The 15,724-nt window shown below is 47.0% G+C and overlaps 2 protein-coding genes and 1 long non-coding RNA gene across 8 annotated transcripts in view; 1 reads left to right on the top strand and 2 right to left on the bottom strand.

Moving 5' to 3' along the window:
- TBRG1 (transforming growth factor beta regulator 1) overlaps positions 1-15,724 on the top strand; it is a 202,480-nt gene that overhangs the window by 74,340 nt on the left and 112,416 nt on the right. The gene's annotated exons all lie outside the window — the stretch shown is intronic.
- Positions 4,136-9,197, bottom strand: LOC309516988 (uncharacterized protein). Of its 3 annotated transcripts, none has more exons than XM_082195962.1 (2): positions 8,522-9,197; positions 4,136-5,858 (listed from the first exon to the last, which is right to left on the bottom strand). In XM_082195962.1, exon 2 carries the CDS (start codon positions 5,814-5,816, stop codon positions 4,692-4,694), a length of 1,125 nt encoding a protein of 374 aa, XP_082052088.1. In that variant the 5' UTR covers positions 5,817-5,858; positions 8,522-9,197; the 3' UTR covers positions 4,136-4,691. The 3 variants fall into 3 exon arrangements, with proteins under 3 accessions (XP_082052088.1, XP_082052089.1, XP_082052090.1); XM_082195963.1 differs by lacking the exon at positions 8,522-9,197 and adding an exon at positions 8,337-8,473; XM_082195964.1 differs by lacking the exon at positions 8,522-9,197 and adding an exon at positions 6,310-8,315.
- LOC309517004 overlaps positions 9,222-15,724 on the bottom strand; it is a 35,031-nt gene continuing 28,528 nt past the window's right edge. For 2 of the 4 annotated variants that reach the window (XR_014213110.1, XR_014213112.1), the window contains 2 exons: positions 12,051-12,120; positions 9,222-10,883 (listed from right to left, as the gene is read on the bottom strand). This is a non-coding gene — a long non-coding RNA (uncharacterized lncRNA). Of the gene's footprint in view, positions 10,884-12,050; positions 13,485-15,724 lie in introns of all 4 variants that reach the window. The other 2 variants (XR_014213111.1, XR_014213113.1) reach the window with 2 other exon arrangements.

The following is a 15,724-nucleotide window of genomic DNA, read 5'->3' as shown; positions in this document are numbered from 1 at the left end:
GGTGTTTTTGAGCAAATCTCCTCCCAAGCAGCCCCGCCAGCCTGCCATTTTGAGTGACAATATTGTGTGGATAAAGGTCCTCGTGGTGTCAGTACCATCCTCACAGAGAACACCACAGGGCCATTTGTCTGTCTTTAAATGTGGCATTAGCTTCCCAAAACAAACCCCTCCAAATAATCCAAACCAGCAGCCACCATGTGGCGTGGACTGGACCAGTGGTTTAACAGATGTCTTGGGCTACCTCCCATAGAGGAGGAAAAACCCAGCTGGCATAAACAATCCTGGCATGGCGTATTACACTGAGAGAATCCCAAACCCCAGCTTCCATAATTTTGTTTCTCTTTTTTAAGAGCTTCATATCCCCGTGGCTAAAAAGGAGAACAGTGATGCGATAGTGTGTTTCCATTTAATCCTTCTGCAGCCTTCACGACAGCCAAGGCCTTGAGGCCCTTCTTAACAAAGATTCTGCTTGTAACATCCCAACTGTGCGCTCAAGGTGGTCTCCATGGCAACAAAGATAACTTGGAGGCCTGGGCATACAAGACAGCCCTGGAGGTAGTTCAAGGCAAAAGCTTGGCTCCAGTCCTCCAGCTCACATGCAGTTTGCGGAGGGAGAGAGAGAGAGGGAGAGCCTTTGATGGGAAGAGAGGCAATCTTGTTGGATGGGCAGCAAGGCCTCCACGAAACAGGGCGCCATATTTTACAATGCTAGTCAGGTTTCGGACCTGGAACACGCTGTCTTCATCTCTGGTGGCACTAGGGGGAGGAAATTAGCTGGGGGAAAGGGCTTTAAGTGGGTAGGTTCTCTCACATGTTTCAGAGGGCAAAATGGAAAACAAAGTTTCACCAGCTGCAATTTTGAGTGGCCTGCCAGTGCTAGCAACATCAGTGGAAGGGAGGACGAGATGATTATTATTTTCAGAGCGGGTGTTTACACATTCTTCCCCTGCCTCTTGTAGTGTTGTCTATGGAGAATAGAAATGACCTTGATAACAGTACAGCTAGCATGAGCAAGATTTTAAATATTGGCTTCCCTTTTTAAAGCTTAAAAAGGCGAGACTAATAGAGTAGGGATGGGAGACTGTGTGTGTGTGTGCGCGCACGCGCCACATTGCTAGTTTTAATTTGCCATTCTGCTGAAAACAGGCACTCACACACATACATGCACCCTCTTGTCCACTCATTTCATAGAATTATAGAATTGTAGAGTTGGAAGGGACCACAAGGGCCATCTAGTCCAACCCCTGCAATGCAAGAATCTTTTGCCCAACACGGAGCTCAAACCCATGACCCTGAGATTATCTACTGACTGAGTTATCCCAGCTTCTGTCCTCCCTCTCTCTGACTGACACACACACACACACACGGCACACTTGTAATGAAGCCTTCTCTGCTCCCTGTTAGGCTTTTGATACAGGAAATTAGGCTTCAAGAGAAATTCTGGAGGTGCAAGCAGTGGTATCTACAAAAATGAATTTTTGAGTGCTCTCATATATCCTTATGCAGACTGTTCAACCCATGTCACCTCTTATTATCTGCAGTTACAGATAGGTAGCCGTGTTGGTCTGCCATAGTCAAAATAAAAAAATCCCTTCCAGTAGCACCTTAAAGACCAACTAAGTTAGTTCTTGGTATGAGCTTTCGTGTGCATTCACACTTCTTCAGATACACTGTATGTATATACAATGTATCTGAAGAAGTGTGCATGCACACGAAAGCTCATACCAAGAACTAACTTAGTTGGTCTTTAAGGTGCTACTGGAAGGGATTTTTTTTATCTTATCATCTGCAGTTTAGAAAGGTGGGGGTCCACATCATTTTCAGTAGCATGGAGTGACTACAACCAACCCTGCTTTCTCCAACTGCCACAAGGATGTTCATAAAGTTCTCATATAGCATCAGCTTGGACAGACACCTTGTCAGACACACCACTTGAAACTGAATCAGTAAGGGAATTGCTCTATGTCATTAATAGTGAGCAGTGGCTCACTTTGCAGACTGGACCTCCACTCTTGTTTTCTCTCTGAGATGTTGTAAACCACTGGTAGGAGTGTTTTGCAGTGCCATGAAGAAAACCACTTGATAGTGGCAGATCCATATGGGGAGCCACTGTGCATTCATAAGTTGTGACTGAGCAGCCAACAATTTCTCAAGCTGCTTCTACACTGCTTGTTACTTGTGTAATAAGAACTTTGTTTAGGAAAGGAATTGGAAGGAAGCAGCCATAAATGAAATGGGAGACTCAACCCGCAGTTATGGTTGTGAGGAAGGAAGAAAGGGAATGTTAGCTATTTTCATACTGATGTAACACAGAGTACAAGGATGTGACCTTGTAAGCAGGTCATTGAATGCTTGTGCAATCACGCACCTGGGCAAATCTCAGTTCAGATCAAGTGCAACAGCATAAAGACAGGAGAAAACATCCAACCCTCATGTACATCACATGCCAAATATATGTAAAATAATTATAAAACTTGGGGTCACGGTAATATTACAGTGTGGTCTCAGTTCTGCAGACATTGCCCCTTTTGGGAATCTAACCATTTCCTGTATCAAAAGCCTACACTTTTTAAACAGAAATAATGGAGAATCGCCATGCTGATTTCTCTCCATCTGCAGCATGCTCTCTCACACACTTCCTCCCATGTGTTCTGCCCTGTAAGAGATGCCTTGTGTTTGGTATGGGAAGTTGCCTTCAAAATGTAAGACAGACATTGCCAAAGCTCAAATTCCCCCTTTGCTTCCCTCCAAATATATCCTGATTGGGACACTGTCCAACACAAGGCAATTTGCTACCAGAGGTGAAGGACAAGATGGCGCCTCCTCTCATTCCATGCGCAGAAACTAAGAGGACTGGCAACTAACGGGACATCAGCCTCCACCATGCTTGAGGTCAGCAGACTAGTTTAGAAGGTGCAGAGCATGTTGTATGCCACACACAGATGTGACCTCCAACACTTCGATGCCACTTCATCTCCCCATAATCTGCTGCTCCACTCTGCCTAATGGTAGGGCTAGCTCTGTTTGGGACCATTTAAAACAGCCAGTGGTGACTGTCACACACTGGAACTGGTACAGCAGAAAGCAGAGAGCCCAAAAGTAGATGGAGCCAGAGCCAACGAGATACAGAGCCAAATAATTCTAGTTTAGTCCCTATTCCTTTCCCCTGGTGAGTTCTACAAGGGGCAACACAGAGACTAAGGAGGAGGAAGCTGCTACAGGCACAGCCACCCCAGGCTGCTTGTATGTAAGAAGGCAGGCGGCTAGCAGCTGGCTGGAAGCAGACTAAGGTTGGTGGGGCATTGCCCTATTTGCCCTAATGGGAGCCTCCACTGAAAGCAGCCATGTTCTTTCCCAAAGAGAACACTGTGAGTTTATGTAAACTTGCTGCCTCCCACTTCTTTTAATTTGCTAGGGGGGGGGGAATTGTAGATGAGAAGCCCAAAAGTTTATGGGTTGAACAGTCTACAAGTACAGTAGTGGGAAATGTAAGTTCTGTGAAGGGGCTTGAGATTCCTCACAGAATTTTCAGCACTTTTCACAAAACATTGATGTTTCAAGACTTGATCCAGAGAAAGCATGAGTTATCCTTTGTGGTGCAGTGGTGGCACCGGCACATCTGCCCTGCTCATTCTTTGTCAAGATCTTGCTTCATGTGGCACTCTGGACCTAACACCTCAGCCCTAAACACATTTATTTAAAAGTAATTCTGGCTGATTTGAATGCAATTTACTTGTAAGTGTATGTGTTTAGGACTGAGGTATTAAGCGCACATCATCTCTGGATGTTGAGAGGGAAACAGGAGAGAAAGCTGCAGTGTGCAGAAGGGAGGGATTGGGGCTTGTTGTCCTTCCCCTTGTCCTTCCTTTCAGTCCTTCACTTCCAGACACGTATTCAAATTGGATCTCTGCCTACACATTAGGATTTTGCCTCACACCTATTGAGAAGTGCAAACACACATATACACAAAGACATAGAACTCCACATGTACCCAGATATTTCAATTCCCTCAAACTCTAGATTCAAGCACGCACATTATGGGCTGAGGGAGAGATCTCCAAACCTTAGGCCACACTTTTTGGAAAGGTGGGGGCAGGGGAAGAAAGGGGAAGGAGGAAAAGGGAGACAACTGCTCTTTTGCATATGTTAATTCATTGAAAAGTTTGCAAACTTGAAAATGCCCCACTGCATGGAGGAGCCAAGAAAGCAACTCAGAATGGGGCAAATAATCTTACAGAGGACCAACGTGTATCGGCATTTTGTTTGGTACAAACCGGGAGAGGAGCACACATCACCCAGTGCCCATTCCTCTGGGAAACCACAAGAAACAGCAAATTCCCCAGTTTCATTTGCTATACTCTGCTACAGAGTTTAACGCATAACACTGTTTCTCCAATCCCTCAACAGCTCTGGATGTCATGATATAATTGTTGGAAGGAGGGGACAGTTATGTTTCCCTGTCCACCAGTAGCATTCTCCAGTCTTTGGTGATGCCCACCGATTGATACTTCAAAGGCCATAATATTCTAGAGCAGCTCTAGGAAACGGTCCTATCCTCAGTCTCATGCCCTCACTTGAGGGGGCAGGAAGTCTCAATGCAGTTACAGATGTTTAAGTCCTTTTAGACAGTTGCAGGGCAGAGTTCATGTCCCAGTCCCTGGTGCCCCCCGCCCAACCTAGTTTTTGCATATTTATGAGGGCTGGATCCCAGGCTTGTCTTTGTCCTTGCTGTGTTCTGTCTCTGGTATCTGTGACATAGCTACTGGAGTGCTTCCTGCCCCGCCTTCTGCAGCTTCTCCCCAGTGGCTCCCATCCCCGACCCAGTCCTCCACCGATTCATTGGTCCAGCCACTCCCAAGTTCCTCCGGCCCCCAGTCACTGCTTCCCGCCACCACTTCCGATTCCCAGTCTCCTGCCGTCGTCCAGCTGCCGCCTCCCTCCTCGACGGAGCGCTGGTAGTAGGTCTCACGGGCGTGCTTGCGCTTGGCGTGTCGGCGGAGGGTGTTGCGCTCCGTGAAGCGCAACCGGCAGATCTGGCACTGGTACGGCTTCTCCCCGGTGTGGACTCGCTGGTGGCGCAGGAGCTCCCCAGATTCCCGGAAGCCCTTGCGGCAGACCGGGCAACTGAAGGGCCGTTCGCCGGTGTGGATGTGCTTGTGCCTCTGAAGGTGCGACGAGCGCTTGAAAGCCTTGCCGCACTCGCGGCACACGTACGGCTTGCTCTCCGAATGGGTGATGCTGTGGCGCTCCAGGTCCGACTGGTACAGGAACGTCCGTAGGCAAATGGGGCAGAAGTACAGCTGCCGGGGCGGCGGGGCTGATGCCAACAGCTCGGGCTCAGAGGATTGCATCTGCCCAGCCTGCTCGACCTCTTGGCGTGACACAGTGTGGGGCACCCCTTCAGCATCAATCAACACCATGGACCCTTCGTCTGCGGCGTCTCCCTCTCCTGGCGGATCCAGATGCTTGGAGACGGGAGGGGAGGCCTGTGCACTGGACCGCCCCCCTCTGTGCCTGGTCAGCGCCGAATGCAGTTTGGGCCCCCACAGGGCAATGCTGTAGATCTCGGGATGAGAGGGCCTGTCCTCTAAGGCCGTGTGGTTCTGGGGGCTGTCATTGCTGAGTGGGGTCTGCATATAGTGAGCCCAAGGAACTGGGGGGCAGGTTTCTATCACCTGGTTTTCAAGCCCGACGCTGCCATGGTTTTCCGCTCTTGGCCAACTACTCCCGCCTGGCACCAGCACCCGAGCCTTTGCCTGCAGCTCCGCTGGATGCCCATCACCCCTGTCGACATGCCACCTGTGAGATGGCTCCATTGGGCACCAGGAACAAGAGCGCGTTCAGCTACAGGGACATCGCTGCGGAGACGGGAGAACAGTGAGAACCACAGAGAAGCCCATCAGGAAGACCCCGCCACCCCAGCAATGCATTTGGTCTTCTGCAAAAGTATAAGCGCCACTACCATCTTTGCATTTCAGACCCCAAGAATACATCCAAGTATTCATTCCAAAAGACATGGGGTGATAGCCACCTGAGCCACACTCAGCGTAGGCCCACTGATTTCTGTGGGTCTACTCGGAGTATGGCTTCGTTGGCTAGTACCCTAGGCATCTTAGAGATCAAGAGTGCAACATTTACGGAAGTGATTCCTTTTGAACTCAGCAGGGTTAACCCTCAAGTTACATAAACTATGAATGAGATTCCAATTCCCCAGCCTCCTCACCAGTTAATGCCTCCTCCAAAGTGGGCTGAAATCTAAAACATTTAAAAGAAACCCTAACTGTATATGTGCACTCTGTGCACACTTACCTGAATCTCTAACCGTATGTGCAGTTCTTTTAAAATATACACTGAATTGTGCGTGTGACTACGCACTCGAGCATGGATATAATGGTGTACAGTGTCTGCACATGTGCACAGTCTAAATTGGTCTTAAGAGAGTCTTGCAGATAATATCTTCTCTTGTGGATGGGAATGCAAACATGCATATGTCTACAAGGTATCTGTGAGCAAAAACATATACACAAAGACATGCATTTTACATCTGTGAATAACTGTGTGTATAGTTATTCACTGTACATTAATGACATTTGCATGCGAGGGTACCCTAACTTGAACATGCACTGCATCAGCAAGAGGGTCTGCACTACTCATACTTAAGATCTGTTAACACCAATAATCTAATTTTAACCATCCTGCCATACCCAGAACCCAGGGCAGATCAAGCGTGCAGTTTTCCTCCAGCTTTCAATATGCACTCATGAGTGAAGTGGGAATTCTAAACTGAATTAGCCATTCCAAGGATGCAGATTGGGTAGCTATTCCAGATAACTGAGAAGAAACCAAGTTTGATCATGCATAGGAGGTGGGGGCTTTGACTCTGAGGCAAGGATAGAAAGAAGGAGATTGCAATTCTATGTGTGACCCTTGCCTTATATCCCTTATTGCAATGTGCATCACACTTTTGCAAGTAGAGCAGACTTGTTTACAGACGTTAAGGAGGAACGCTTAGGACATTTGAATATGTACCCTAAACATAGTTTGCACAAACTATGTAATTCCCAGGGCTCCTTGGGGGTTGCCATCTATCCCCAAGATACAGCAGATGTCAGCTGCAGAAACTCACTTGCTTATCTGCTGGGAATTACCTCTTGCCATTACTTAGATGTAGATCTGTATTACCAGGAGACAAACCTAGCAGGTATCTCTTGGCACAGCTATAATGCAGGACTCAGAGCTGAGTCTGTTCTGCTCTGGAACCCATTTCCAAACAGCCCTAGAAAACAGCCTAAGCAGAATATTAATACATTTTTAACTGGTATCTGCTGATAAAGAGCAGTCTCCCAGCCTCTCTGCAAATACTTTCTCCAGATGCTGCTCGTCCAGTTCTACAGAAATATGTTGAAATACAAAATAGAACCGACTAGAACGGCAATTACATTTTGCACAGATCTGAAGCTTAGCAATGTTTCAGTGGATTGCGTTTGAATTCTGACCATTTTCTAACCCTACTTTCAAAATTTAACTTTGAGAAATACTTTTAAAAAAACAACCCTGGTTGATTCATTTTAAAGCTACCATGCTATGCATCAAGTTGCCAAATCCAGCTCTTTTGCACTTTTCTAAACAAACAAACGCTAAAGTCCAACAGCATCCACTACTGGAAATGTTAAGGGGGAAAAGAAAAGATGAATAGGGAGAGTATAAATTCACCATGTTGCTGTCAATTTGAATTAGGAAAAGAGATTCCCCCATCAGCAACATCCAATTCATTTCATTTCCACAATCCACCAATCCTACAGATTGTTAACACTGGATAAAAGGGAGTCATGCACAACCTTTCAGCTAAATTCCTGTGACCAAGTCCCTGTCACAGCCATAACATAAGAACCAGCTTCGTTGCTTAATCTGAACTGAGACTTTGGCAGCCTTGGGCCAATGAATCTTCCAGAATCTAGCGACAGATTCTAGAACGATCCTGAGTGCCCCCCTCTTTTGTGTTTTGTTTTTGGGCTGATTTTCCTCGAGTATAGGGAAGAGGGCACCTCTGGGCATGTGCTGAGTGCCCTTCCCTCACTCCCATCACGAGGCAGCCCGAAGGCATTTGGGATTATTTAAAAAATAATAATAAATAAATAAACAGAAGGGGCTTCTAAGGGAGCTGGATTCCCCTTGGATAGGGAACGGTAAGAGGGGGAGGAATGCATTAGAACAACCATTTGCGTTAAAATCATCTTCATCACAACAATCCCCGGCTCGACCCCGATCCCTTAAACGCAAACAAGTCTCGCTTAAAGGGAGCAGACCCGTTGCAATGCAAACCATCTCTCGCCCACCTCGCAGATCGAGGGTCCTGCTCCCTCCCTTCCTCCTTGCGCCCCCAGCCTGCAGAGAAGCGCCCGGAGCTGCAAAGCTTTCCCCGCCCGCCCCATTTGTGATCTAGGCTGGGCAGGAAGGGGGAGCGGGGGGCGAGGGAGAGAGCTACCCACCCAAACCAGGAGGCATAGGCAGCGGCTATTACCTGTTTTGCATTGTGATCTGCGGCAACTGAAGGTTTCAATGGGCCGGCGGTGGGTGGGGAGATGAGCGTCCGGTGGGAAACCTCTCGCCGCCCGGCCGCTGCAGAACAAAAGAGCCGGGCTGGTCGGAGCCGGGCATCCGGGAGGCGCACGGACCCAGCAGATGGACCCGGCGGAGAAGGCGAGCGCGCCAGTCGGAAGCGCCTCCTGGGTCCCAGCGCCGACCCGCCAGTGCCTAGAACCTCCCGGGGAAGGTTGGAAAGACTCGGGAGAGCCCAAACCAGGGTTGCCTGCTCAGTGCAGGGGGGGTCTTGAGTCGTCGTCGTCATCCTGTTCCTTTAAGAGTTGCAGAGAACGGAGATTCCCCCCCCCCTCGACGTGGCTTTTCCCACCACAGCGCTGCAGTGCTGGGAGAAACAGCGTCTGACAGAACGCTCCCTTCTATGCAACTCTTTTAAAGGGACAGGGGATGCGTGTGTGCCAATTCCAGTTCGACGCCTCTTTGGGAGGAGGATTCACGCATCGGAGGAGCTGTGGTCTTCTTCCATGACAGATAGCGCCACACTAAATCAGCTGGTCTTTCTGGTGCCAAAGGACTCTTTGTCGTGGAAATCCAAGACTTTCTGTTTCTCCTCGTCGCTTGGCCGCCTGCGCTGATGATGTTAAGGGCAGACCCCCCCCCCCTTTTCCATGCTGGGAACATTGTGTAGAGTTCTGGTCTCCACAACTCAGACAAGATACTGTAGAGCTTGAAAAGTACCCCCCCACACAAAAAAAAATTGAGTGCTTTGAGCTTCTTAGTTTAGGAGGAAAGGGCATTTGGTGCGGGGAGCATGGTAGAAATATATAAATATATGCATCTTGCGAACCTGGACAGGCTAAGTTTGTCTCCCGATCTCATAACAGTAGGTCCATGTGAAGCTGTATGTTGGAAGATTCGGGGCAAACCAAAGGCTAGCTCAGTCAGCAGAGCCTGAGGCTCTTAATCTCAGGGTTGTGGGTTCCAGCCCCGCGTTGGGGAAGAGACTCCTGCATCACAGGAGATGACCCTCGCGGTCCCTTGCAACTCTAGGATTCTATTATACTTCTTGAACAAAGCATACCATAGTTAAACTTTGGCATTCACTCCCACAGGAGAACACCAAACTGGATGGCTTTAATGTTGAATGGTCACTTTAAAATGTGAAGGTTCATTATTGCTTCACAAGTTGTGTATGTCTTTAAGGGCCAGGGCAAATAACGAGACCCCAGTCTTACAGCTGTGAAACATAGCAGGTGCTGCTGAGTTGTGTTAATCAAGCTGTGTCGGCAATTGGGTGTAGTATATAAGGAGCAGCACCTAGCTCTCCCATTACCCTGGGGGATGGGTTGGTGGTTGGGTCTGGTTTGTTGTTGATGTATTTAGTGTATAAGGAGTTTTTGTTTTTGTTATTAAAACCTTGTTTAAGTTATTTTTGAGTCCCTTTTTAATGCATGGTCTCCCCAGCAAGCTCTCTGTGGTGCTACTAAATTGCAAAAAGCCAACATTTAAAAGTGAGTCGGACAAATCCATGGAGGAGCATGCTATTAGTGGCTAATGTTCTACAATCAGGCTCTGCTTCCCACAGGCATCTGGTTGGCCACTGTGATTACAGGATGCTGGGTTGCCATATACTCTTTTTCCAGGACAGGTCCTCTTTTTCATTATGAGAGTCGCCATAGAGATCCATAGTTAAAAGTAAAGGGTAAAGGGACCCCTGACCATTAGGTCCAGTCGTGACTGAGGGTTGCGGCACTCATCTCGCTTTATTGGCCGAGGGAGCCGGCGTACAGCTTCCAGGTCATGTGGCCAGCATGACTAAGCTGCTTCTGTTGAACCGGAGCAGTGCATGGAAACACCGTTTACCTTCCCGCCAGAGCGGTACTTATTTATCTACTTGTACTTTGACGTGCTTTCGAACTGCTAGGTGGGCAGGAGCAAGGACCAAGGACCAAGCAACAGGAGCTCACCCCGTCACAGGGATTCGAACCGCCATCCTTCTGATCGGCAAGTCCTAGGCTCTGTGGTTTAACCCACAGCACCACCCGCGTCCCTCAAATAGTTAAAAGTAGATGTTGGCAAATATGTCCTCTTTTTTTCTCTTCAAAGTATGGCAACCCAAAGACCCTTTGGCTCAATCCATAAGCAGGGCTCTTCTTTATGGTCTCCCGAAATATCAGTTGCCAGGGAGCAGAAATGGGGAGAGGGCTTTTGTGCTTATGTTCTATAGGCATCTGGTTGGCCGCTGTGAGGAGGCTGTATTAAATGGCCATTTGGTCTGATCCAGCAGGGCTTCTTCTTCATTCTGTCTGTTGGGCAGTTGTTACAGGAACAAAGACATGCTTCTGTTAAAAAAGAAAGAAAAAAGTGGCACCTTAGCCTGCTGTTTGCTACAGAAAACATTTGGTGGGAGGAATTAAAATAGCTATTCAAATTATTCAGTACTGAAATATCAACACTTCCCAGTGGGGCAGCAGAATATGTTGCTGCAAAACAGCAGAGTCTTGTGGTACCTGGAAGACCAACACATTTATTGTGGCATAAGCTTTCATGGACTACGACCCACTTCACCAGATGTATGACATGTAAGCCTCACTTAAACTTCACACACACACACACACACACACACACGTAAGTGGGAGTGGGGAGAGAAAGAGTTATAAGCAGTGGGATTAAAGGGAATTATACAATGCTACAATTCTATGACTTCACTCAGTGGACTCATGCAATGCTGAAACAAAGTGAGGAAGAAGACACAGCCTTACAGAACCTCACAAAACATGCATTGTGGGCCTCAGCAGAAGGTTCCTCCAGCACCAGTTTCTGGGAAACAGTCTTTCAGCAGGTAGGATGAGAACGACTGTAGCGAAGTTGCTTCAGCTCCCATCCTGAACAGCCAGGCTAGAGAAAGCTACTGTGGTTGTGATCCTGAAATCTGCAGAGAGGCTTAAGAAAACTGACTGGATCACACTTGTCTGCATGTCTTCTCCCAGTGCTGGTCATTCAGCAGGGTGATCAAGGTGTTTTTTAGCATGGAACCTAGTCTCGAACCCAGATTAAAATGGATCTAGATCAGGGCAGCAAACCCACAACCTACCTAAATATTTTATTTTAGTTCCCTCCCCACATTTTCAAAAATATATATTGCTGCCTGCTTCCTTGCTTTGATACTGTGACACCAAACATTTTTTTCTGGTGCACCAAGCACCCCCCATTTGTCTATTAATTTTAAAAACTTAATAATGTTTCTTCCACCTTACTGCTTCACTGAGATGCCAAACATTTTCTGAGACCCCCTAATTTGTCCATTTAAAAAAATGCTTTTAATTTATTTTTATATGTCTATTTTAAAACTGACTACTCCTGCATTCCCCTTGATACAATTGTTACCAGTATGTGAAAATGTTTTTGTGGTCCCCAAGTCCCCCTATGTGCCCTCTTAAAAAAAGAAAATATTATGATCTAGATAATCAGCCCAATCGAAAAATGTCTGGAGTAGTGCAGCTGCTTACCCCTTCAGCACTTTCTCTCCCCTTGAGGCTTGTGCTGTGATCCTCAACACTCTGTTGCCCTTTTTGCTGCCTGTTACAAAAGGGAAAGAGGAAAAATAGGGGTGGGAATGTTAAGTCACCTGCAAACACTTGCCACTTGCCTCCTCCTCCTCCTCTCTCTTCTCTTGTGGTAGCAGTACAGCAGAGTCATGAACTCAGGCTGTGGGTGGGTGTTGTGTGCGCACGCACACACATCCCATTCCAGACATTTTATTCCAATAAAAATACCATATTGGACAAGCAGTGTTTCCAGGCCTTTCCCCCAATATGCCTAGTGCAACCTAGCTCATTAGTGCAAATGGGGCACAGCTCCACCAACCCGATTCTGTCCTCAAGCAGCCCCCACCTGCCTGCCTACCTGCAGACGCTCCAAGTGCCCCTATTTTCCAGGGGCATTCCTAATTTGGAGAAGCCATCCCAGTTTCTAATTTGATTCTGAAATGTCCTGCTTTTCCTCAGGATGTCCCTATTTTTATTGGAGAAATGTTGGAAGGTATGGTAGGATGTCCCTATTTTCACTGGAGAAATGTTGGATGATGTGGAGTTATCTGACTCCCAAGCTATCTGAAGGCAATCCAGTATAGGGAAGTTTTGTAATGTTTAATGTTTTGTTATGTTTTTATACAGTATATGTTGGAAGCTGCCCAGAGTGCTGGGGCAACCCAATAAGATGTGTGGGGTATAAATAGTCAAATTATCATTATGGAGTGGGATGTCCCTATTTTCATCAGAGAAATGTTGGAGGGCATGTACTTGCTTAAAATCCAGGCCAGATTGCAGCAACTTCCTGACAGCTTCCTCCACATCCTTCGTCTCAGTGTCCTCCCCTTTTTACCCCCCATGCTGCTTCATAGGATGCAAACATCTTGGGGTCAGGGACAGGTCATTTTCTTCTCTATTATGTGTCGGCACACCGATAATAAAATTGGAAAGGGCCTCAAAGGTCTCTAGTCAACCCCCGTGCCGATGCAGGAAACCCAGCACTTCAGTGCTGCTAACACCGCAGATTGACTTCACCCTCGGAGGCACACTCCATTGTCTGTTCAGACAGTCAGATGCCAACCAGTATTACAGTGCCTGCACCAGAGTCAACCCATTATTTACAACACTCAGGTGGGAACATAAAGACATGGCTCAGTGGTAAGGCAACTGCTTTACAAGTACTTGTAGAAGGTCTCAAGTTCAATCCCTGGCTTCTCCAGCTAGAGATGAAAGAAAGACCCTCTGTTTAAGAAGGAGGGCAAAGGGCCCTATCTTACACATCCTGCATGGGCCAGTAGCCCAGCTGGTTCGCCTCCAGTCTTATGTCTAGCCTATTTCCACCGATGAAGCAAGACTGCAACACTATTGGTTTCTGTTCTTCGACTTGCAAGCTGAGAAATGAAACTTTCACTTCTGCAGAAAAAAAATGCAGAAGTTTCCTTTAACACTAGAAAGATGAGAAACTAAGTTCTGTGAGGGTCTTGGGCTTGTCCCATTTAATTTGCATAGCCCACATCCATAGTCCTCAAAAAACACCAATCCTGATGCTCCCCCCAAAAAAATTTGGGATTACCTGATAACATGGGTGTAGTGAGGCCTTTTGTTGGGGGGGGAAGCAGGTCTCTTGTTGTGGGGACAGAATCTCAGTTACCTATGTCTTTTTATTTATTTTTATTCATTGGGGGGGACAGCTGCCCCCCCGCCTATGCCCATGCCTGATATGATGATAATCTGATATTTGGGGGAAACATCAGGCTCCTAAACACTCCACTCGGGGTATGTGAACCAATTGTCATTTTCTGCTTTTCTCTTTTCCATGCCTGCACACTCCTCAAAGCTTTCATTTCTGTTTTGGCTGTGCTTCTAAATATTTCTGATGTGCTCGGGAAGGGAGGAATATCCCTCACTTTTTATCTCTCCTGATTTGCTCAAAACCAGGGAACTGCGAATTCACAATTGCCAAACTGTGTGCTTTTGCACACTTCTTGGTGGGGAGGCGTCGTTAAAAACAAAACAAAACACCAAGTTGCAGGCACAGCAATCTGCACCTGTCCATACTTAATAGCCATAACAGAACCAACAGATTAGAAGGCAGAGACTAAAGGAAATATCAAAGTTGCTTCTCATATGATAGCCATCTTGAACTACCGGTACCTTAAGGGCTGTCACATGGAGCAAGCTTGTTTTCTCCTGCTCTGGAGGGCAGAACTCGAACCAATGGCTTCAAGTTACAAGAAAGGAGAATTCAGCTAAACACCAGGAAGAACCTTCTGACAGTAAGAGCTGTTCAACAGTGGAACAGTCTCCCTCGAGAGGTTGTGGACTCTCCTTCCTTGGAGATTTTTAAGCAGAAGTTGGGTGGCCCTCTGTCATGGATGCTTTAGCTGAGATCCCTGCATTGCCAGGGGTTGGACTCAATGACCCTTGGGGTTTGTTAAGGGTGCTGGGAATTGTAGTTCATAAGGTGTAACTGGATATGGAATAATTGATTGGTTCAAAATTGGGAGAGGAGTACAACAAAGCTGCATACTGTCCCCCTGCTTATTTAACTTATATGCAGAATTCATCATGCAAAAGGCTGGACTGGATAAACCCCAAACCGGAATTAAGATTGCCAGAAGAAATACGAACAACTTCAGGTGTGCAGATGACACAACCTTGGCAGAAAGTGAGGTGGAATTAAAGAACCTTTTAATGAGGGTGAAAGAAGAGAGTGCAAAATATGGTCTGAAGCACAACATCAAAAAAAAAACAAACACAAAGATCATGGCCACTGGTCCCATCACCTCCTGGCAAATAGAAGGGAAAGAAATGGAGGCAGTGAGAGATTTTACTTTCTTGGGCTCCATGATCACGGCAGATGGCGACAGCAGTCACGAAATTAAAAAATGCCTGCTTCTTGGGAGAAAAGCAATGACAAACCTAGACAGCATCTTAAAAAGCAAAGACATCACCTTGGCAACAAAGGTCCGTATAGTAAAAGCTATGGTTTTTCCACTAGTGATGTATGGAAGTGAGAGCTGGACCATAAAGAAGGCTGATCGCCGAATAATTGATGCTTTTGACTTATGGTGCTGGAGGAGACTCTTGAGAGTCCCATGGACTGCAAGAAGATCAAACCTATCCATTCTGAAGGAAATCAGCCCTGAGTGCTCACTGGAAGGACAGATCCTGAAGCTGAGGCTCCAATACTTTGGCCACCTCATGAGAAGAGAAGACTCCCTGGAAAAGACCCTGATGTTGGGAAAGATGGAGGGCACAAGGAGAAGGGGCAACAGAGAATGAGATGGTTGGACAGTGTTCTCAAAGCTACCAGCAGGAGTTTGACCAAACTGCGGGAGGCAGTGGAAGATAGGAGTGCCTGGCGTGCTCTGGTCTAGGGGGTCACAAAGTGTCAGACACGACTAAAAGACTAAACAGCAACAAAAGGGGCAACAATTCCCAGGATTCTTGGAGAGGGAATGTGGACTGCTTGGTTGTACTATTTTCAAATCATCTTTACTGATTTTCAGATGTACACCCAATCATCTCCATTGATTTTCAGACATGCATCCAAACATCTATCGACCAACTCAAATGGCACAACAGAAATAAACAAGTGAAATACAGATCCAAACAGAAAAGGCATCAGTACGCCTCATATTATCTGCTAT

Source organism: Podarcis vaucheri (genome assembly GCF_965113315.1).
Source record: "Podarcis vaucheri genome assembly, chromosome: 13".
In the NCBI taxonomy this organism is placed as follows: Eukaryota; Metazoa; Chordata; class Lepidosauria; order Squamata; family Lacertidae; genus Podarcis; species Podarcis vaucheri.
Note: the sequence above shows the minus strand (reverse complement) of the source record. Positions and strands in the feature narration are given on the sequence as shown.

Bases quoted from the DNA above. Each gene is read 5' to 3' on its own strand.
- LOC309516988 (XM_082195962.1), bottom strand. From the start codon at position 5,816: ATGGAGCCATCTCACAGGTGGCATGTCGACAGGGGTGATGGGCATCCA.